The sequence below is a fragment of the Chiloscyllium punctatum genome, chromosome 46 (assembly GCF_047496795.1).
Source record: "Chiloscyllium punctatum isolate Juve2018m chromosome 46, sChiPun1.3, whole genome shotgun sequence".
NCBI lineage: Eukaryota > Metazoa > Chordata > Chondrichthyes > Orectolobiformes > Hemiscylliidae > Chiloscyllium > Chiloscyllium punctatum.
In genome coordinates this window covers 53,932,520-53,955,004 of record NC_092784.1, presented here as the reverse complement: position 1 = coordinate 53,955,004, position 22,485 = coordinate 53,932,520, and the positions used below count along the sequence as shown (strand labels likewise).

Sequence of the window (22,485 nt, the reverse complement as noted above, 5' to 3'; positions counted from 1 at the left end):
TTTCGAGCAGACCCTAAAATAGTTTTATTGGAATTGCTGGTTATTTTAAGATATGATTGAGAAGGTTGCTGTTTTAGGGTGGGGCTAGTTGGTTGGAGGTGTTAGTTTCATTTCATTCAATACAATTGTGCGTGGCAGATGCCATTAAATGTGGCAACATGGAGTTAGGAAATTCCAGTTCTTTTTGCATTAAGCAGGGATCCATGTATAAAGTGCTGGATGAAGGAACAGAGTTGAGGGATTAATGAATCATTGATTACAAATGCACAAATAACATGAGATATTAAGAGGAGAAGCAATCAGAATTCTAGGCAAGGACAAATTCAAAAAAGCGAGTACTAAGATTGGCAGAGGATCTGATATGATCTGACTTTGAGGTCTCTTCCAGCTTTCTCCTGAACTGGCTACAGAAATGTTTTGTTTCACCCAGAAAGCAGCGCAGTCAGGGGATACACAACAAGGAGGGAGTTGTACTGTTGACTGGATGGAATTGGGTTTGAATTGGTCGAATGGTCTTTTACACCTCCCTCTCCTTTTCTGTTGGTATGTAGCTCACATCATGGAACATGGCCCTTCAACCGCATTTGTCAAAACTTCTGGGCTTGAGATTTGTCCGACCTGGCAGGAGAGGGGCCAACTGCAGAAACAAGGAGTTAACACCCAGTCTGATGGATGAGATGGGGACATGCTGAACCTGAAGGCACGGGATGGGCACCACAGTTGTTTTTGGGAATGTAATGGAGGTGTTCCTCTAAATTTCCACATTAGCCAACCCTAAAATTAATGTGAGCTTCTTGTTCACCAAATTATCACTGGTTTCATCATTTTTATATCTTTTGGTTCTCACAAGTATGAAATGGACATAATTTAAACTGAAGATGCCAGAGTTTCATTGAGTTGATGTTTTACTGAGGTCTGAGATGTTACTCAACACATGACCACAGTGTAGCAGTAACTGTGGCATTCTTAGGACAATTAGGTCCTAGCTCCTTACAATAAAATCACAGTATAACATCTCTCTTTCTTCAAAATAGATAGAATGCCTTTATCTCAGTATATTTGTTCCAATCATTAACTCCCTTTTCTGAAAACAGAGAGAATTTATAAGTAATCTGAAGACTTTGAGAATCTGTTTAAGCTTTTCTCTTCCCAAAATATTATTCATGGCATTGTTTAGGTGGTAGAATGTTGTGCCTCCTTCTTATAGGGTTGACATCAATGATCTCACTGGTGAGTTGCACAATGTTGGTTAGTGACATGGATCATAAGTGATGTTGCTGGTTAGTGACTTAGCTGGTTATTGACATTATGAATTAATGTTGTTGCTGGTTAGTAGGGGTATTGTTTCATGGCATTGTTAAGTAGTGATGTTGCTTGTTAGTGATATTGTTGGTTAATGATGCTGGTTAGTGATGTTGCTGGTTAGTGATGTTGCTGATTAGTGACATTGTTGGTTAGTGATGTTGCTGGTTAGTGATGTTGCTGATTAGTGACATTGTTGGTTATTGATGTTGCTGGTGTTGTTGATTTTTTTTCTTTTATCCAGCTCAGCCAAACGTTGAACACGGACTCAGGTTCTTCTCATTTGTCCACTGGCTTTGGGCTTTGTGTATATCTTTAAGTCACACTTTTACCAATAACATTTACAGGCTTCCAGGTTATTCATGATTGGATCCTGAATGTGTGCATTTTGTCTTCTCAGCAGTTCAGACAGGGGTTTTTACAAGTTTCATATGTTGATCCACTTCTATTATTACTTGACACTTCGAGGGTGCATCTTGTCTTATACTTAGAATATAAATAAAACTCTTAAGATTATTTCATGCCAGCTTTGAAAACCAGTTGTAAATATAGGAACAGGACCAGGCCATTGAGCCTGTTCCACCATTCTAGATCAAGGTGATCATCTCCCTCAGTGCCATATTCCTGAGCTATACCCATGTTGCTTGACATCAATTGTAACAAGAAACCTATCAATTTTTGTCTTGAACTTACTCAATGACTGAGCCCTCAGGGGTAGAGAATACCATAGATTCACTACAGTCTGAGTGAAGGAGTTCCTCTCCATCTCAGGCTTAACTGCTTTTCTGAGACTGTGTCTTCTGGTTCGAAACCACAAAGCCTGGCAAACATCCTTTCTGCATCTACTCTGTCTATTCCTTTAAGAATTTGTTAAATTTCCAAGAGATCACCTCTCAATCTTCTAAACTCCAGAGAATGCATCCTTCTTAATCTTTCCTTGTATAATGGTTCCACCACCCCAGGTAACCTCTGCTGCAGTCCCTGTGTGGCAACTATATCTTTGTCCTAAGCAAGAGGCCCAGAATTGCACACAACACTTCAGGTATGATCTATGTTCAGTACTATTGAAGCAGGACTTCTTTGCTCCTGTACTCAAATTGTCTTCCAATAAATGTAACATGACATTTGCCTTTCAAATTGCTTGCCAGCTTTTGGTGCCTTATCAATAAGGATATCCAGAATTATTTGAGTTTCAATACTTTCCTATCTCTATTTTTGAAAGACACACTCTGTACCTCTCTTCTTCCTATCAAAGTGGATAACCTCACACTTACCTATATTATATTCCATCTACCAGTTCTTGTCCAGTCATTCAACCTATCTAATTGCCCTGAAATCTCTTTGCATACTTCTGACAATCCCCATCAAATTTGTGAACACTAAAATCAGTCACCACACCCAGATATATCCTATGCAACCTTTCCAGGTATGTTATAACACACCTCTGGAGTAAGTGGGACTTGAACCCAGACCTCCTGATTCAGAGGTAGAGACATACCACTATGCCGGTAGAGTACCCTGATCACTTCATCTATACATTGATGTAGATTGTTCCCAATTAATGATCCCCCGGTACCCCATGTGGCACAATGGTAGTGTCCCTATCTCTAGTTTAGAAGATTAAGGGGAGATCTAATAGAGACGTACAAAATAATACATGGCTTTGAAAAGGTGGATGCTAGGAAATTGTTTCTGTTAGGCGAGGAGACTAGGACCCGTGGACACAGCCTTAGAATTAGAGGGGGTCATTTCAGAACAGAAATGCGGAGACATTTCTTCAGCCAGAGAGTGGTGGGCCTGTGGAATTCATTGCCACGGAGTGCAGTAGAAGCCGGGACGCTAAATGTCTTCAAGGCCGAGATTGATAGGTTCTTGTTGTCTAGAGGAATTAAGGGCTACGGGGAGAATGCTGGTAAGTGGAGCTGAAATGCGCATCAGCCATGATTGAATGGTGGAGTGGACTCGATGGGCCGAATGGCCTTACTTCCACTCCTATGTCTTATGGTCTTATGGTCTTATAGATTATTAAGGCTGGGATTCAAGTTCCATCTTGTCCCAGAAAAGTTTCATAACACATCTGAGCACATTGATGAAAGAATGTGTACTCAACTGGTTACAACATGCCAATCTGAGAATTACCCATTTATTCCCGTTTTATTGCCTATTAACAATTGTCAATCTGTGCCAGTATATTACCTCTATGCATTTTACATTTTTTTATTAACCTCTTGAGTGGAACTTTATCAAAAGCTTTCTGAAAATTGAAATAAACCACATTCACTGGTTTCCCCTGAACAGCTCTGCTAATGACATCTTCAAAAAACTCTATTAAGTTGGCCAAACATGGTTTCCCGATCATAAGTCCATGTTGACTCTATCCAATCAGAAAATAATTTTCTAAAAATTTCTGTAATCACAACCTATATAATAGCTTCTCCTGTTTTTCCTGTGTTGCACATCAGTGTAACAAGGTAAGTTATCCCTCACTTTCTCTCTCCCTCCTGTCATATTCATGGGGTTACATTTGCAACCATCTTCAGGCACTATTGCAAGAAATAGAATTAGAATGGAGTGACAGTAAGACAAGGTTGCATTTTCCTTTGCCTATTGGCATTTTAAGGTTTCTTCTCTCAATCCACATTCAATTGATGGTGATGATGTTGAAACCACATTCTTCGGCAAATCCCTTCTGTTCTCTGGTCGTGAATGGGGTTCCATTATCATATTTTATTCTTTCTGTAATTCTTTGCATGGTGAACAGAATTCATGCTACAGAAATGTTTGTTGCGGCTCTTAGATCTTCCACCTTATGGTTCTTTGAGTAGTATTCTGCAATTGTGAGGTTTTATATTGCAAAAATGTACTTTATTCATAAAAACTCTTATGTACATATACAGTTACTGAAGCTTGTTCTGTACAGTCTTTGCACATGAAGAACAAACAAGCATTGAAATTTGGCAATCCCCACAGTTTCAAAAACCTAAGGCATTTCTTACTTACACTAGACAATATTTACATACATTTGAGACAGCTAGCGGGTCTCATAACTGAACGGACCACATTGTAGTTTATCAGAAAGACCTTAGATGATGGTCTTTACCCAATGCATCTTGGCGTCAGCTGCCCCAAGCTTTAGTGCGTCCCTCAGCATGTAGTCTTGGACCTTGATGTGTGCCAGTCTGCAACAGTCGGTCGAGGTCAACTTCTTGCACTGGAAGACTAACAAGTTTTGAGCAGGGTAAAAACAATGACTGCAGATGCTGGAAACCAGATTTTGGATTAGTGGTGCTGGAAGAGCACAGCAGTTCAGGCAGCATCCGAGGAGCAGCAAAATTGACGTTTCGGGCAAAAGCCCTTCATCAACAATAAAGGCAGAGATCCTGAAGTGTGGAGAGATAAGCTAGAGGAGGGTGGGGGTAGAGAGAAAGTAGCATGGAGTACAATAGGTGAGTGGGGGAGGGGATGAAGGTGATAGGTCAGGGAGGACCAAAGAGTGTCTTTCACCCAGTTGATGCTCTTCCAGCACAGTCGATATTTGTCTCAGTATGCACCCCAGGGAAAAATCTGTAGAGCACAGAGTCCTGCATCACAGAGCTGCTTGGAATGAACCGCAACAAAAACCACTGCATGTCTCTCCAGACTTTCTTTGCAAAGGGACTGTGAGATACCAATCTTGACTATGTTTAAATGAATCAGCTCCTTCAGAATGCCCTGGTTGGGTGATAAGCTAATGTCTCCTCTTTTGGACTGTGTTGATGCACTCCTGGAGCACATTGCAAGTAGACATCGTTGAAGGAATCTTCTGGGCTCACTTGCATTTTTTAGAAGAGCGGATGAAGAAACAAGTAAGTGAGAGGCAAAAATGTCAATTTCCTAATGGGGGAGTTAGTCTTGCAATTACTTGCTCAGAATCTTTCAGATTGTTTGGTTTTCCTGACCTTCACATACCCTGTGCATTCACTCAATTGTTACGGTTGTAGAAGGAGGTTATTTGGCACATCGTAACAATTCCGTGATCAGCATGCTCTGAATACTCATTAATTCCTCCTGGAATCATGCTTAAGTTGGAAACCTGACTATGTACAAGTTATATGCACCTAGCAAAGTAGACATCTCCTTCCAAGAAGTAAACACTCCTTCAGTAACACAACGTCTTCAGAAACAAGGCACCACTTTGTGCAACCATGAAGCCTGACCATGTCAACCAGCTCATGAGAAGTCTCAGTCATTGCCTATCGTCCTTGCTATGGTATACCTCTGAAGCAGATAGGAAGCACTCATTCATGGGATATCGATTTGTTCTGGCAGTATCTGTGGCCTGCAATATTGTGAGCTTGTCTTTTTCAGTTAACCCATTTTGTAATCCGGGTTGCGCAGATCCCCAAATAAGGTGATTTGGCAAACATTCATCTATGTTCTGAAGTTTGTATTTCTCAAGCTGCATTTTTCAATTGTGTTATGAAGTACTCAGCCCTGTTCACCTGATTCTCACCTCAGGTCTTGAAATTCAGATTGAGGATTTAACTTTGACTAGAGATGGGTTCTGAATGTTTCAAAAACACTTCGCCTGGAGTTTGCGATTGCCTTCACATAATTTCTGGCTATTAAACAAATTTAAACCTCTCTTCTCTGCTCACAAAATGAAGTAGTTGAGCCTTTTCTCTTCACTTGAGCCTTTTTAAAAGCTCCTGATGTCAGTCTGCACTTTTGTTTAAACTTCTCAGTTGCATCTATGTTATCTTCAGTCTCCCAATTTATTCTGGGTTGGAAGTGTGTGTTCATTGCTGCTTCCACAGTCATTATGTTAATGAATGTTTTATTTAATTTTTCTTGCCCTTTCTGGCACTAATTGAGTTTGATTGAATCACAGAATGATAGAGTCATAAGACACCGAAACAAACCGTTTAGTCCTACTCATCCATGCCAACCAGGTTTCCCAAACTAAACTAGTCCCATTTGCCTGCATTTGCCCCATATCCTTCTAAACCTTTCCTATTCATATACCTGTCCAAAGGTCCTTTTATATGTTGTAATTCTACTTACCTCTACCACTTCCCCAGCTGTTCATTTCATATGTACACCAACCTCTGTGGAAAAAAGCTGCCCTTTAAATCCCTTTTAAATCTTTCCCTTCTCACCTTAAACCTATGCCCCCTAGTTTTGAACACCCCTTTTCTAAGGAAAATACCTTGACTATTCATCTTATCTATGCCTCTCATCATTTTATAAACTCCGATAGTCATCTCTGAACCTCCTATGTTCCAGGGAAACAAGTCCCAGCCTATCCAGCCTCTCCTTATAAATCAAACCCTCCAGTCTTGGTAACATCCTTGTAAATCTTTTTTGCACTCTTTCCAGTTTAAAAACATCAAAAACATCCTTCCTATAGCAGGATAACCAGAACTGAACGCATTTGAATTGATCCTTAATTTTGTTCAAAATGTTTGGGTTCATACTCATAGAAAACCCACAGCTACTGGTCATCTGGTTCCCATAGTTTTGAAATGAGCACAAAATGCTGCAGTTGCATTGAATATTTTTCTTTCAATTTCTCACATGGACTGACACATTGTCACTTGGCACGTGTTGTGCAGCAGTAGCTGTGGCCCCCGAATGTAAATTGTCAGAACAATTAGTTCCTTGCTCCTTATGAACAACACGACAATCTAGCAGCCATTGACTGCACTGAATCAACGTCAGAGATTCAAACTGTGAGGATTCAGTGGTTCAAGGCAGAAAGTTACACTAAACTTTAGAAATCCCTAGTTAGGCCTCAACTTTGGTGCTGTGTCCAATTCTGGGCACCACTCTTAGAGAATGGTGCTAATGCCTTGGAGACAAAGTTAAAAATCACACAACACAGGTTATAGTCCACAGGTTTAATTGGAAGCACTAGCTTTCGGAGCGCTGCTCCTTCATCAGTTTGACCTGTTGGACCATAACCTGGTGTTGTGTGATTTTTAACTTTGTACATCCCAGTCCAACACCATGCCTTGGAGACAATGTAGACAAGATGTACTGTACAGCATGTTTGGAGGAGGAGGGCGTCACTCTTATGGGGAGATATGTAAAATGGAATTCATTTCTTTAGTGCAGAAAGGTAAATGGGAAGTTTAGTAGAAATGTTCAATATTTGAAGTGTCTTTGTAAAGCATGATTAAAGAGCAGTTGTTTTCACTGGTGAGTCAGTCAATAATCAGAAAGTGCATATTTGAGGTAACTGGGGAAAAAGTGGATCTGGTAGCATTGTGATAATGAAACTTGAGTAGTTAATTCTAAGGCTGTGTGGAATGTTTTGGAGGAAGAGTTCAAATTCCTCTTGGTAGCTTAGGGGATTCAATCCATGGAATAAAATGCTAGCTTCAGCCTCAGAGTGAAGGAATGACCCTTTAGAACTGGGATGAGGAGGAATTTCTTAGCTGGAGGGTAGTGAATCTGTGGAACTCATTGCAGTGGAAAGCATTGAGGCTGAGTTACTGAATGTATTTAAGACAGAGATAGCTAGGTTCTTGATTGGTAAGGGGATCAAAGGTTACGGGGAGAAGGCAGGAGAATTAGGTTGAGAAATGTATCAGCCATGATTGAATGGTGGATCAGACTCGATGGGCCTAATGGCCTAATTCTGCTCCTGTATCTAATGGTCTTATGATCATGAAGCTATTGGAGTGGATTGAATAAATCCTTCAGATTTACGAATGTTCTTAAGGAAAGGAAGTCTAACATCTTTCTTTGGCCTAACTTCCGTGTGATTCTAGACCCACAGCAATATAGTTCACTCTTTACTGCCCTTCAAATTGGCTTCACATTCCAGTCAACCTGATGAAGGAGAAAGCACCATATGCAATGCATAAATTCAAGATGTCTATTCACCACCACCTTCCCAGGGAAATTAAACATTGGACTTGCTAGGCAATACTTACAAACCAAGAATGAATACAGAGAAAAAAAAAATTCAACCAATTGGAATGCACTGCTGAAAAAGAATGTTAGAAGTGCATACTACTCCTTTCATAAAGGAATCCATTTGTAGAGCAATGGGAAAAAGAGGAGTGAGGTGAAACAATGTTCTAAAAACCAATTCATGGGATGTCATGGCTAGACCAGCATTTATTGTCCATCTCCAATAACGAGTCAATCCTCATTGCTGTGGATCTGGTGTCACACATAAGACACACAAGTAACAGAAAGCAAAGAACTCTGGATGGTGGAAACCTGAAAGCAAAACAGAACTTGCTGGAGAAACTCAACAGATCTGGCAATATCTATGGAGAGAAAACAGAGTTAATGTTTTGAATTGTGTGACCCTTCTTCAGAATGTCTAAAGAAGGGTCACTGGACTCAAAATATCTATGTTTGTAGACCAGACTAGGTATTTCATCCTTAAAGACATGAGTCAAACAAATGGGGTTACAGCAACCAACAGTGGTTACACAGTTGCTATTGAACCAAATTAATTTTTAACTTCCAAGACTCACTAAATTCAACCTTTACCACAATGGGATTTGAACTCATGCCTGCTAAACGTTGTTTTGTAGCTCTGGATTACCAATCCAGAGACAATATCACTACAGCTCACGCCAATGTAGCAGATCAAAATGACCTTCTTCTGTATTATAAGATTCTATGATTTGACTATTGCATATTCTTAGCCATGCAAGCACAGATTCTTGTGAAAGAGGAAACTTCAAATTTTGCAAAATATGAAACTCTGTGAAAAAGGAGACGCACCAAAAAAAATGACATTTATGCATTTAGTGGTGGCTTGGCAGTGCTTTAGCTATGTAGTAGATGCAGAATTGTGGTGGGTGAAATGGCAATATAGATTGTTGAAATTGAACTTAGGTAGAGAGTAGGTGGCCATGCCTGAAGCTAGTTGCTGTGATTGCTTTGACATTGCACCAAACTTTTCCTACTGTTGCTAACATAAGTATGGTTCTTCCTAAAAGTGCTTCTTAACTTCCTGTTCCACTGTTGTGTTGGTAACAGAGAACCCCACTAGATGTTTTGTGTTTATTTTGACTGTCTGATAGGCAAGCAACTAAATTTTCCTGATTGAGAGGATGAAGTCAAGCCACGACAGGACTGCTTCCACATCAGAGTGAGACAATTAGCAAAGAGCCTCTGACAAAATGTGAAGTTGAGAAGGTGTAACCTCAGCTGATATGGGAATTAACTCATGTGGTTAGCATTACAAGTTAGCTGTCCAGCCAACTGAGCTAACCAGCCCTTTGAGAGTAGCATGTAGTTAATAGTATAACTTGGGTCTGTTGGCGTTTTCATCACTTTTAACTGAACAGTGGTGAATAACACTTGCAGCATTACAGAGCTGTTATAAATAGTGGTGTGCCTATAATCATCTTATTTTTCTGGGATGGCACTGTAGCTTGTAATTGAGCCTATAATGCCTAACAGCTGTGATAAAGGTGCATTTTGTTTCTTGTACAGAGAGTACACTTGGGCTTCATGGATCAATCCTACATTTTAAAAAATAAAGTTGTAAAAGTTAGTATTCTTAAATCTGCTGCAAATCTCAATTTATACCAGCTTCATCAAGAGGTTACAACCCACAGTTCAACAGCTGTCCCCTTCTGTGACATGACTGGCCAAATAAATGCCACGTATCCAAATATGCCTCATCTCCCAGTTGGACATTAATCCAAGAAATATGCATCTTTCTTTTGGAGAGGAAGTCGAGGGGAAATGCACTCATCTGACTGTATTGCTAAGTTATGAGGATTGAAAATTCTCATCCTTGTGTTCACATCCCTCTATGGCCTCCCCATCTCTGGGACTTTTTCCAAATCCACAACATTGTCGTTCTCCAATTCTGGCCTTCTATGCATTCAAAATTCATTCACTCCACAGGCTGTCAGCCTCTAAAAACCTCTCTTGCCTCTCAAACCTCGGTCCATTTTCCAGAACTAGGGGTCATTGATTAAAATTAAGAGGTTGTCCATTTTAAAACAGAGATTAAGTCTTTTTTTTCTCATTGGGTTGTGAATTTATGGAATTCTCTTCCTGACAAGCTGATGGAAGCAGAGTCTTTAAGTATTTTTAAAGTAGGGACCGATAGATTCTTATCAAACGGGTGGATGAAAGGTTATGAGGAATGGGAAGCACTGCAGATTTGTGGTTACAATCAGATCTGCCACGCTTTTATTGAATGGTAGAGCAAACTCAAGGGGCTGAATGGCCTTCTCCTACTGTTTGTTCATACGTTCAAAAGACTTATAAAAAAACCCACCTCTTTTTCAGTTTTCCAGTTGCTTCTTCCAATGCCTCCTCATGTGACTGGATGCAAACCCTGCTTCTATAAAGCACCTAAGTTTTCTTAATACATTTCATAAATGCTGTTGTGGTTGCGACTGCTAGTCCTTCACCCTGTAGTCTGAGACATAGTGCAATGCTAATTTTCTGATTATTATAGGATCTGAATCTACTCAAGTGCATCTGTGTGATAATAGAGTGCAGGACACAATGTTACAGCTGCTGAATTTGCCAGAGTTTGTATCTAATCCTCACATCACAAAGTAGATGCCTGCTAATGTGAATAAAGTTGCTAATCCCTCAGATCAGGAACAGCATATCAGCACTATTAAAATCTTAAGTGGGTCTAACTATCATGCACACTTTAAAAAGGAATATACTACAGTAGGACCTCAGGTATCCTGACATCTCAAGGCTAGCAGTGACCTGCAATTTTAAAATGGCCATATGTAGTATACAATATTATTCTTCCCTTCTCCATGCCTCCATCAACCAACACCTTTGTGTTCCTCTGCTAAAGGTGCAAACTTACATATGGGCTGTTGTTCATGTTCCTGTTTGTGGAAAATCAGCTGGTGTATTGCCCTCCATTGAGACAGCTATGAAAATTCAGACACCCTGAGAGCATTAAAGGTACTATACAATGGCAAGTCTTCTTTTGTTCACAGGTAAATAATTTGTCAATGCTAACTATTCAGGCTCAGGAAAGGAGAGAATGGGTGTGTTAGAGAGTTAGCTTTGACTAGGACTCTCTGAAGAAGACTGGAGAGGGGTTCCCTGCTCTTGCTTGAAAAGAATGCCTTGAGAACTTTTATGTTTTCTCAGGAGGATGGGGAGGCGATGTCCTAGTGGTATTATCGGTGGGCTTTTAATCCAGAGACCTAGGTAATGTTCTGATTTTGAATCCTGCCAAGTAGATGGCGGAATTTGAATTCAAAGAAAAGCTCTGGGAAGAAGAGTCTAATGATGACCATAAAGCCATTGCTAATTATCAGGAAAAACACATCTGGTTCACTACTGTCCTTACCTGGTCTGGCCTACATGTGACTCCAGACCCACAGCATTGTGGCTGACTCTTAACTGCCATCTGGGCAATAAATGCTGGCCTAGACAGCAATATCCGCTTCCTATGAATAAATAAATAAAAAGAACCTCACTCCTAATAATTAACTATTTCGTGTAAGTGTCAGCTTAGAGCAAAGAACAAGGAAAATTTACAGCCCAGGAACAGGCCTTCGGCCCTCCAAGCCTGAGTCGATCCAAATGTACTGTCTAAACCTGTTGCCCAATTTCTAAGCATCTGTATCCCTCTGCTCCCCACCTACTCATGCATCTGTCCAGACATATCTTAAATGAATCTACCATACCTGCCTCAACTACCTCTGCTGGCAACGCGTTCCAGACACCCACCACCCTCTGTGTGAAGTACTTGCTGCGTGTATCCCCCTTAAACTTTTCAGCTCTCACCTTGAAAGTGTGTCCTCTCATTATTGAATCCTTCACCCTGGGAAAAAGCTTGTCTCTATTCACCCTGTCCATAACGTTCATGATTTTGTAAACTTCAATCAGGTCCCCCCTCAATCTCCTTTTTTCTAATGAAAACAAACCTAACCTACTCAACCTCTCTTCATAGCAAGCACCTTCCATACCAGGCAACATCCTCGTAAACCTTCTCTGCATTTTCTCCAAAGCGTCCACATCCTTTTGGAAATGTGGCGCCCAGAACTGTACATAGTATTCTAAATGTGGCTGATCCAATGTCTTGTTCAATTTTAACATGATTTTCCAGCTCTTATACTCAATACCCCGTTCAATGAAAGCAAGCATACTATTTGCCTTCTTGACCACTATATCCAACTGTGCCGCAACCTTCAGGGTACAATGGACCTGTACTTCCAGGTCTCTCTGTCCATCAACTTAGAATTTGGAATGGGACTTGACCTTATGAAATGGAGGCCTTACATCTTGCCTTTTGTTTTTCTTCATTCTTTCATTTCATGAATACTATCAAGACCTGGATTTATTGCCCATCCCTAATTGCCCTTAAAGTAAGAGCCTTGCTCGGGCCATTTCAGAGGGCAATTAGGAGTCAGCCACATTGCTGTGGGTCTGGAGTCCCATGTAGGCCACACCAAGTAAGGACAGCAGATTTCCTTCCCTAAAGGGTAGCAATGAATCAAATGGGTTTTTATAACAGCTAACAATGGTTTCACGACAAATATCACTGAGATTAGTTTTGTATTTCAAACTTTATCAATTGAATTCAAATTCCACCAGCTGCCACTGTGGGATTCAAACCACTGTCCTTCGAAGATTAGCCTGATTTTCTGGATCTTTAGTAATGACAACATCTACCCCATCTCAGGGCTGCCTAGAGCCAGTTCCCCTTCCAGCTGGGTGAGATTAGAGAGGTTGAGGTGACCTTTATTAGAGCCAAGTAGATCCAATAGTGGAGTAGAAAACTCTAGGGGCTTTAGCTGAGGTAGACAAACAAATGTTTTCCCATTAGCTGATAGTACAAGCATGAACAGGCTGAGAATTTAAACTTTGGGCAAGAGATGCAAGGAGATGTGATTGGACCAGTAATCCAGAACCTCAGGTTGGTGCTCTTGGGATGAAGATTCAAATCCTACCATGGCATATGGTGAAAATTGAATTTGCTTGCATTTTTAAGAAAAATCATCTGGAATTAAAACACTAGCTTGCTGGTGATTTGCATAAAAACCCATCTGGTGCACTCATATCCTTTAGGGAAATGTGGATATTTGCTGTTTTTAACCTCTTCTGGCCTAGGACTCCAGACCCACAACAATGTGTTTAACTTCTAACTGCCTTCTGAAACGATCCAGCGAGCTAATCGGTTGTATCAAACTTCCACAAGGTCTAAACAAAGGCCAAACAGCATAGCTACACAGCAAAGAGTTCAAGAAGGTGGCTCAGCACTGTTTTCTCCAGGGCAGTTAGTGGATGGTCAATAAATGCTGACAGGGTCAATGAAGCCCACTGCCCATGAATGAATTAAAAGAAATAACTCTTTTGCATTGTGAGTGACAATGCCCTGGAAGTCATTGCTGGTGGAATTAGAAAGAATTGGTAACTTTAAAAAGAAACTGTTCAAGAAAAATAATCTTGTGGGGCTACAGGAATATAGCAGTGGAAATGGGATTGACTGCGTTGCTGTGCAAGGAGTAGGTATGAACTAGATGGATCAAATAGTCTCTTTCCATGAAGTAAATGGCTCTAAGATTGTATGACTCTATGATAATGAATATAGAAGCTATAATCCTCACTACTAGGTCAAGTGGTCTAAGTTAGGCCAGGAAGTAAAGTCACCATAATCCCAGAGGATCATAGGACGGTTCTGTCATTACAGGGAGACAACTTGTGGTGGTTTAAGCGAAGGAAGAGGTTGAGAAAATAAGTCTTTTCTGGTAACTTCAGCCCTGTGGGAATTGATTTGCATCACTCCTCATCACAAATTGGTCATCCAGCCAACTGAGATTGCCTCAAGGTGACACTATATAAAGTCACTTATAGTTATTGACAATGTAGTGTCTTAAAATGCTTGATGACCAGACAATTGTATTTGGAAACCTCAGAACCTATAAATGTGGCATGGGCTGATGTAAAGTCAAACACACTGGAGTAACTGAAGAGAGATCATTTAACACAACAGGTCCTTTAACAGTGCTAGGATACAGAAAGCTTTGTATCTGCTATTGCTATGTACCATATGCTGTAACAAAATCAGAATACTGATAGCAATGAAGGAGATCAAAGAACAAATGTCAATATTTATAAGCAATTAATTAGTGATGGAGGGGTTGAGATCTCAAAAGCAATTTAATTGTTCGGAGGAATGTCTTCAGTAAAATCATAAAAAAGTCAACTCTTCTCTCCCTTTGCCACCTTTGGAAACATCCCAAGATGCTTTGACAGGAGTGTTACCAAACAACATGTAACAATCTAGCTGTATTAGGAGATATTAGAACTGTTGATGACTAATTCCTTGGCTGATTGTGGGTAATAATGAATGTATTAAAATGGGAGAGTGAGTTGGAGAGGCAGAGAGATTTACAAAAGGAGCTCCGACTCCAAGACAGCTGAATGTCTGGCCATGAGTAGTGAAGTGATCAAGTTCAGTACACAGGATGCCCAATTTTATTGGAAAATGGAGATCAGGTACAAGTCACCGACACCGTGGATTGATCTGGAAACATTGTTAAGGGTTATGAGAAAATGTAAAAAGCCACTGAACAAAACAGTGATAGGTAAATAGGGCTTAGTATGAGTTAGGATGTGAATTATCCCAATAAATAAAACCCTTTCTAGTGTACATCAATATATGCCCTGTGTAAACTGGTGTCACAATGGTGTTGAACATTCATGGGCCTTGGCTGCAAAGTATTTTTAAGATCTTTTCCTGTTTAATTAGGAGGCAGAAAATCACCTTTGAAAAACTGGGAGGCACCTGTTGGGTGTCACCAGGGATGTAGATTGAAATTTCCCAAACTCACCCCCTTGTTATGAGAAGTTGTTAAGCAAGTGGTCGGATGCTTCTCTGGATTTTAAAGAGACCACATGGAATTAGGTCTTTCCAGCTAGTCATTCCTTATAGTTGGCACTGGCTGTTGTAAAGTCACCATAGTCCTTCTGGATCGTAGGACTACTCTCTAATTAGAGCGAGACAATTAGAGATTGTTTAACCTGAGGGTCACCACACCACAGGGGAGAGGCTGAGAAGGAGAATCCAGAATGGTGATCTCAGCCAGTGTGGGAGTAGAACCAATACAGTTGGCATTACTCTGCCTTCCAGCCAACTGAGCTAATCGACATGCCCACACCCTTTTTGGTACAAGGCAATTATGAGATGCTTTTTGGGATGGAGAGCCAGCAAAAGGTGGAAACAAAAAGAGAGCATGTCCTTGGAATAGACTAAACATTCAAGCAAAAACTGAACTACAAGGAATTAACATTGCATTGTTCACACATCTGCTTCACATATTTCTGAATGCTTCCACTTAATCAGCAAGTGCTGCTGGTATCATAAATGGCCTCAAAGCCCAAGGGTGTGAGGTAGTAGAGTTAACACAGAGGCCTTTAACTGAATGATTCTGGAGTTTGTGGTTATATATAAAGTAGTCAAAAACCACTCCTAGCAGTCAGGCCCAGTAACTCCATTAGGCCTCTGTTTTTCCCTGATGACCACAAGAAATGTTGGAACAAATTGTATGTTTCAAAACTTGACAAATGTGCAAAGAATTAAGCAGAAATAACAAAAAAAATTGGTTTCAATGAGGAGAGTGCCAACCATGATTCCCAATCACTACCTGAGTCTCACAAGATCTGAGACTGTGAGACTCTTCAAAAAAGACACAGAACATAATTAACTGATCAGGTAACTCAATCCTCTGACTCCCTAGTCCTGGAACAGTGATCTTAGACATAACTTTGAGGAAGATGTTGGGTATAAGCTTTGCTTTTAATTATTCTTTCATAGTATGTGGCCATGACTGACAGAGCCAGCAACTATGGCCCATCACAAACTTTCCCTTGAGAAGGTGAGCCACCTGCCAGGTCCATTTGCTCTCTATAGTCGTTTGCTACAATTGGATGATTTGCTGGGCCATGTAGAGTCAACCACACTGTCAGGAGTCATATATAGTCCAGATCAGGTAAGGGTTGCACATTGCCATTAGTAACTGGTCCAGTTGATGATGGTTTTATGGAATGTGATAAACCCTTGGCATTTGTTCATGCCAAGAACCTCCACATGGAGTCTATTAACATAGCAGGCTTGATGGGCTGCAACTCTCACATGGTTCTTGCTGATAAGTAAATTCTCCCTCTATTACTGCCTGCCATATTGGAACAGAGGAACAGGAGTAGACCATTCAGCCCCTCGATCCTGTTCCACCATTCAGTGGGAACATGGCTGATCTATGGCCTACCTCCATGTACCATAGCAGGCATTTTAGCTGAATTTACGGATTGATAAGGCTGTGTTACTACACATCTCCCTTGGCCATAAATCCAGGAGTGAGACTCAAACTGGGTGCTGCTGTCTTAGAGGCAGGGGCACCATCCTCAGCACAAGTTTTTCATTACATGACTACCTTTCAGTGCTAGACTTTGTCAATTAATTTCAAATTTCACCAGCTACTATGGTAGCATATGAACCCCTGTCACCAACAGCCAAGGCCTCTGAATTTCTAGGTCAAGATTACAGTCGTACTGGAAAAGCACAGTGGGTCAGGCAGCATCTGAGCAGCAGTAAATCAACATTTCGGGCAAAAGCCTTTCATCGATTTTCCTGCTTCTTGGATGCTGCCTGACCTGCTGTGCTTTTCCTGCACCACTCTAGTCTCAACTTTGATCTCCAGCATCTGCAGTCCTCACTTTCGCCTCTGGATTTCTAGTCCAGTGACAGTAACACCATCTCTCCCATCCTGGTGGCGCCTTGCCCACCACACAAAACTTTCTCAGGATAGATTAAACCAGGGTGGCTACATCCTTTCAGAGAAGTCGGAGGGTTCCCAGTCTGGGACCATAGACACTGGGAGGAACCGAAGGCAGTGTTGGAGACCTTTGAAGAATGCGAAAGTGGCACAGTGTGCATTTTTGTTCCATTTCCAGTTTAGTTTGAAGGTGGTCAGGCATCTTTAATGCAAAGGTATATTATGGAATTATCCACACTTCCCTCCCCCCAGGACCACGGAGTGTGGCTTGCCCCAGGACAAATAAGAGCCTCCACCCGCCTCTTCCACATCCCCAGAGCTTTATAAATATACTCCCCAGGAGCTGGTTATACTGGCTCCTGAAGCTTTGAGCACTGGATGCTCTGCATATTACAGAGCTGCCCTGTCAGAGGCCTGGATGTAGGTTAGCTGACTAATCTATCAGCTGATCACCAGAACACCCAAAAGTGGCTCTGTGTGCTATTTTTAGTAACAGGTTGGTGGAGATGAGCTGTCCCATATCACTTTAGACTTATTTTTACTGCGTTAACAGATCGAAATACACCGACCAGAGTATTCTTGTATAAAACAGCAAGAGGCAAATCAAACGCCAATAAAAACAGGCTAAAAGACACCAATAAAACCTGGTCATTGACAAATAAAATACCCAGTTCTTTCAAAGTAAAGTTTAATTGTTATTCTAAGATAATGTGATTTTTAAAAACTTTCAATGTGCACTGACAAGAAACCTGGAATTAAACAGGGAGAAGTTCATCTTGTGCATGTGAGTTAGTTGGTGCTGAACTTAACAAGTGAATACCGTTTTCTTAAGTTTGTACCTGGCAGCTAAGGAGTGGTGTTCAATTTTTTAAAAATAAGACTAACCCCAAAGCTCAACTGCTAGTCAATTACAGCTTAGGTTCACACCCAGGCGAAATCTCGACAGTTGATAGTGTGGCAGTGACGATGTGGAACTGTACGGCCACACGCGCACACACACGTAGGTCTCAGAAACGGCTAAAAGCAGCGAAACCTCCACCGAGAGCATCAGAGTGAGTTCGTCACAATCTGCCTCACAAAGTCCGTTGTCGCCATCTCCTCACCACCCTCCCCCCCCCCCCCCCCCCGCCGCTGCCAAACACACACACACACAGACTCACAGACTCAGGGCGGCTGAAAACACAAAAGTTGTGAATCACACAATTTTGTTGACGCTGCCTTCCTCAGATTGAAAGGGGTCACACATTGACCGTTTGAGATTTTTTTTGTCAACCTTATTAGAAGACGTTGTTACACACCTCTAGAGCAGGTGAACTTAGGCCTCCTAGCTTAGAAGTTAGGGACACTAATATTGTGCCAATAGAAAGCGTTGTCAGGACTATGATTAACATGGGAGAAACGCAGCATTTTTTTTTGCTTCCTCTCAAAGCGGTACACGAAGCATTTTAATCAGCTTTTAATGGCAAGTGGAGCGGAGGGGGAGGTGGGCGCGAGAAAGGAAGGTTGAGGGAGGCAATGAGCTCACGTCCTGCCCTGCTGCTGGGTATCTGCAAACCCCCTTTTGCCCCTCCGAGGAAACCATTAGAGACTGCTGCCAGCGGATCTGTCCTTTGCTGTCTCCTCTCCCTCCCTCTCTCACACACACACATACACACACTTTTTCTACTGTCGTAATGCTGCCCGTGACCAGCCTGGAAACGGGTACCAGGGATCCTGGGCAGCTGATTGACATCTCGGGTTGGAAGGAGAGGCAGGAGCGGTAGACGTGACTCGTACGATATTGGGGAGGGAAGGGGGTGGGAGGCAATTTTTTGCAACAACACATACACAAATGGATTTCAGCTCGAGATGAGCTCGCTCCAAAACCTTCCTAAGCTCTATAAACGTAACTTATTTGAAGCCAGAGAGAGGGGTGGTGGGGAGGAGGAAATCAACAGCCTTTTTTCCAATTCTCATTGTCCCCTTTCAACATACACAAAAAAGGCATTTTTCAGGCAGTACTTTACAAATCCCTAATGCAAGTTACGTGCAGTTGCAATCGATGGTATCCACTTCTCTATATATTTTTTAAAGGCAAGGATTTCGGATACTTATATTTAAAAAAATAAAGTTGAGATATGAATGCCTTCTTTCAAGTATAAAGCGGCATAATAACTTTGACGAACAAAACGCAGCGATTGCAGCCAGACTGCAGCTCCCTCCCTCCCTCTCTCTCTCCGCACTAGCAGCACAAACCCCGGGTTCTGCAGGCTGCAGGAGCGGCGCGTTACTATCTCTGTACGCTTGCCAAATTCCACTCCCTTCTCTCTCTCTGTCTCTGTCTGAAAGCGGGAGAGAGTTCTCTCCAGAGAGCAAAAAAAAACCGGAGCTGTGTAAACACCGTCTATTCCGTTGTGTTTTCTTTATGGAGGAGGTGGAGTGGGGAGTGGGGGGAGCGTTCGACGAGAGAAAAGTTTCCATCCGAACTCAAGTTTTGCTCGTATTCGCTTCACATGGACAATACAAATGGTCGGAGAGAAACGGGAATGCGATTAGAGGGGGAGAGAGAGAGCATTACTGCCCTAAATTTTAAAATAAATAAAATATTATTTTTGTATGTGTGTTTTCGTTGAACGGAGAGAGAGGGAGGGGAGATTACTGGAGCTCTGATGACTCCCATTACAGGGAGAGCGAATCGTCAGACAGAGAGGAACGCAAGCGGCGGTGTCACTGCCTCTCAGGGAAAGGGAGCCGTCTGTTTCCGAGTGCCTCATATCGTCCAGCGATCTTTGCAAAGTTTGACAAGTCGAACGCCACTGCCGGGGCTGTATTTTCCTCTCATTTTCGCTTCCTCCTCTACCCACCCCCTTCTTTCTCTCTCTCCCCAAGTCAACATTGCCAGGTTAGTTTCATTACGTCACGTGTAGCTGGCCACCTCCCCCCCCCAAAAAAAAAGCAGAGAAAGTTTTTGACAACAATCTTTGCGGTGAATTGTGCTTTCTTCTGTGTGCTGCCCGTGTTGTTAAAGGCTGTGAAACGGCAGCGTGCATAGTACAGCTTGTATTTTTTTTTCTCTTTCTGGTCTACTCTTTTTCTCTCTCTCTCTCACACACACACAGACACACACACACTCACAGGCTTCAACGTTGTGTTAACTTTCGCTTTCAGAAGTTCAAGGCCGGGGTTACAGTTCAGGATGGAAAATAGACTCCTGCACAGAGTCTGAAACCGGCTTTCTAACACAACTCATTCTACACCGCAGTAACTATGTACTCCCCGCTCTGCCTGACTCAGGTAATGATCTTTGGCTCCGCTGGATTTATTTACAATTATTTTCTTTTTCTACATAAAATAAGAAAGGATATATTGTATGCAAAATGCGATTGTTTTACTTTTGTTCCAGTCTGTGCGTCTCTCTCCCATCCGCATCACACGCCTCCCCCCTCCCTTCCGCCACCCTTCCTTCCCTGGTTTTGTGTGCGTGTGTGTGTGTTTTTCGTCTCTCTCTCTCTCTCTTCGGAATGTACATTGACGGCATCAATCCAGATTCCTCTGTATTCCGGCACATGGCTGTCATTACAGAAAATGGCGGTTACCCCAAATTTATACAAATTCATCTCCAATCTGGAATAGCAGCCTCAATGTCAATGCTACAGAATAGAGAGGGAGAGAACCAAGAAACAAGGCGGACGTGTCTGAATTATTGCTAACTTGTCTGCAGTTGAATTTTGAAATGGGCGTAAGGCCTGTGTTTGTATTGTTCCTCTGTACTCTTTTCAGGAGTGGGAAATTTGACAGGAGTTTGCTGTATTCTTAGAATTCTAACTGTCAGTTGTGGCGTGGTCTGGTCTGTACGGTATTAGGTAACAGAAATGTATATGTTTTTTTAAGTAGGCCGATTCCGATCTGAATCTATCTGGCAGTGTCGCTGCTCATTGTGACGAGTGTTTCTGTGCTGTTGTAGGAAGTTATGTAAAAGTTATACTAACATTTTAAAAATTAAGAAAACAAAGCTGCTGTGGATCTCTAAATATCAAGAAATGTTTTGCGTGAAATATGAATCCAGTGATTTTGAAATTGTAGTGTATTTAAAAATATATCTATATAATCCTTGCGCTGATACTGATACTGGGTATTGTATGGGAATGGGACAGTATAACGTGCCTATTTAGCAGCTGTGTGTGGGACTTGTGGTCTCGTCGGTTGCAGTTAATTGATTTTCTTTTCACGGTAACAAGCAGTTCACTCAGTGTAGGAAGCACCAGTAGAACCGGAATTGCTGAACTCCCTATCCTTCTTCACTGACACTGTACATCAAAGGACACCTTTCTGTTCAGCGCTGGCTTGTTGTACATTAAGAGCTGCCAACCCCAACTTTATAACCAGGGACCGAAAGTTTAAACTTAAACCGAAAGCAGAAAAAAAAGTGGAGATGCTGACGAGCAGTTGCTAAGCATCTTTGGAGGGAGAAACGTTAACTCTGTGACCTCCCCATGTTCAGCATCTGTAGTATTTTGTTATACTTTTGCATGGATATTACCTCCTTTCTCGTAGGTACCAAATCAAGACTTTGGATAGTAAAAATAATCTTGAACACCCGAAATTCCAGCTTTTTTGTGCATCTGAGAGACTCATTTTGATTGTTGTCAGTTAGTTACAATCCCTTTCTTTAAGAAGCAAGGTGTAAAGAATCTAATAACGCTCAATTTGCCCGTTTGATCAAAGTCATTCCTTCAAAATTACAAAACTGTGGGGTCAACCTCGCAGCGGTTATGGGATCGTTGGCAATTTTGAATTTGCAATCGCTTGTTGTTAGCAAAGATTTACACAGCTACCGCCCCCCCCCCCCCCCCCGCTCCATATGAAAATCCGATAAAATAATAACCGCGTTTGCAACACCGGCTCATCCAACAGATTCTGCGGTGTGTGATACAATGCAATGGTCATGAGAACACATAGATGAAGCTCGTTAATAGCGCTGTTTATATTTTCAAAGCCCTGTCTTCCAATTTATGAAAAGGAAAGCTGACTTTAAAAAAAATGTCCTAATAAAAAGTGTGCTCTGAAGGAAAATAAACCTTGAGGAGCGAGAGCGGAGGCGGTGAACACCTGGGTCCTCACAGACTGTTATTTTAAATCTGCCAGTGTATCTCTCCGTGTTCTCTACAGAGTTCATACGGAGGAGGTGACGTTAAATCGTGCTATATTAACATTTGAAAATAAAATCGCGCTCTCTTGAACTTATTTTTCAACAAGGCGTGCAGGTTTTTTTAAAATTCAGTTTTTACTTGCAAATATATCAGACCTTTGAGTTTTGTCACTGAAGCATTGTTCTAGTACATGCGGTCCGATTATGTGTCCCACTTACTTAATTGCTTATTCATTAATTAATAAGTGACGGTAGTGATTAATTCCCTATTAGTGACAAAATATGAATTAATAATGCGTAAGAACCTTTTGAATGGTCGCGGTGCCTATA

At 41.6% G+C, this 22,485-nt stretch overlaps 1 protein-coding gene across 6 annotated transcripts in view; it reads left to right on the top strand.

The window, feature by feature from the left end:
• nfixb (nuclear factor I/Xb) overlaps positions 1-22,485 on the top strand; it is a 437,817-nt gene that overhangs the window by 17,819 nt on the left and 397,513 nt on the right. The window contains exons 1-2 of one of the 6 annotated variants that reach the window (XM_072564244.1): positions 19,713-19,908; positions 20,175-20,300. The exons of 4 other annotated variants lie outside the window; for them this stretch is intronic. In XM_072564244.1, the coding sequence (XP_072420345.1) occupies positions 20,274-20,300 (27 nt within the window). In that variant the 5' untranslated portion in view covers positions 19,713-19,908; positions 20,175-20,273. Of the gene's footprint in view, positions 1-19,712; positions 20,301-22,485 lie in introns of those variants that run through there. One more of the 6 variants, XM_072564243.1, reaches the window with a different exon arrangement.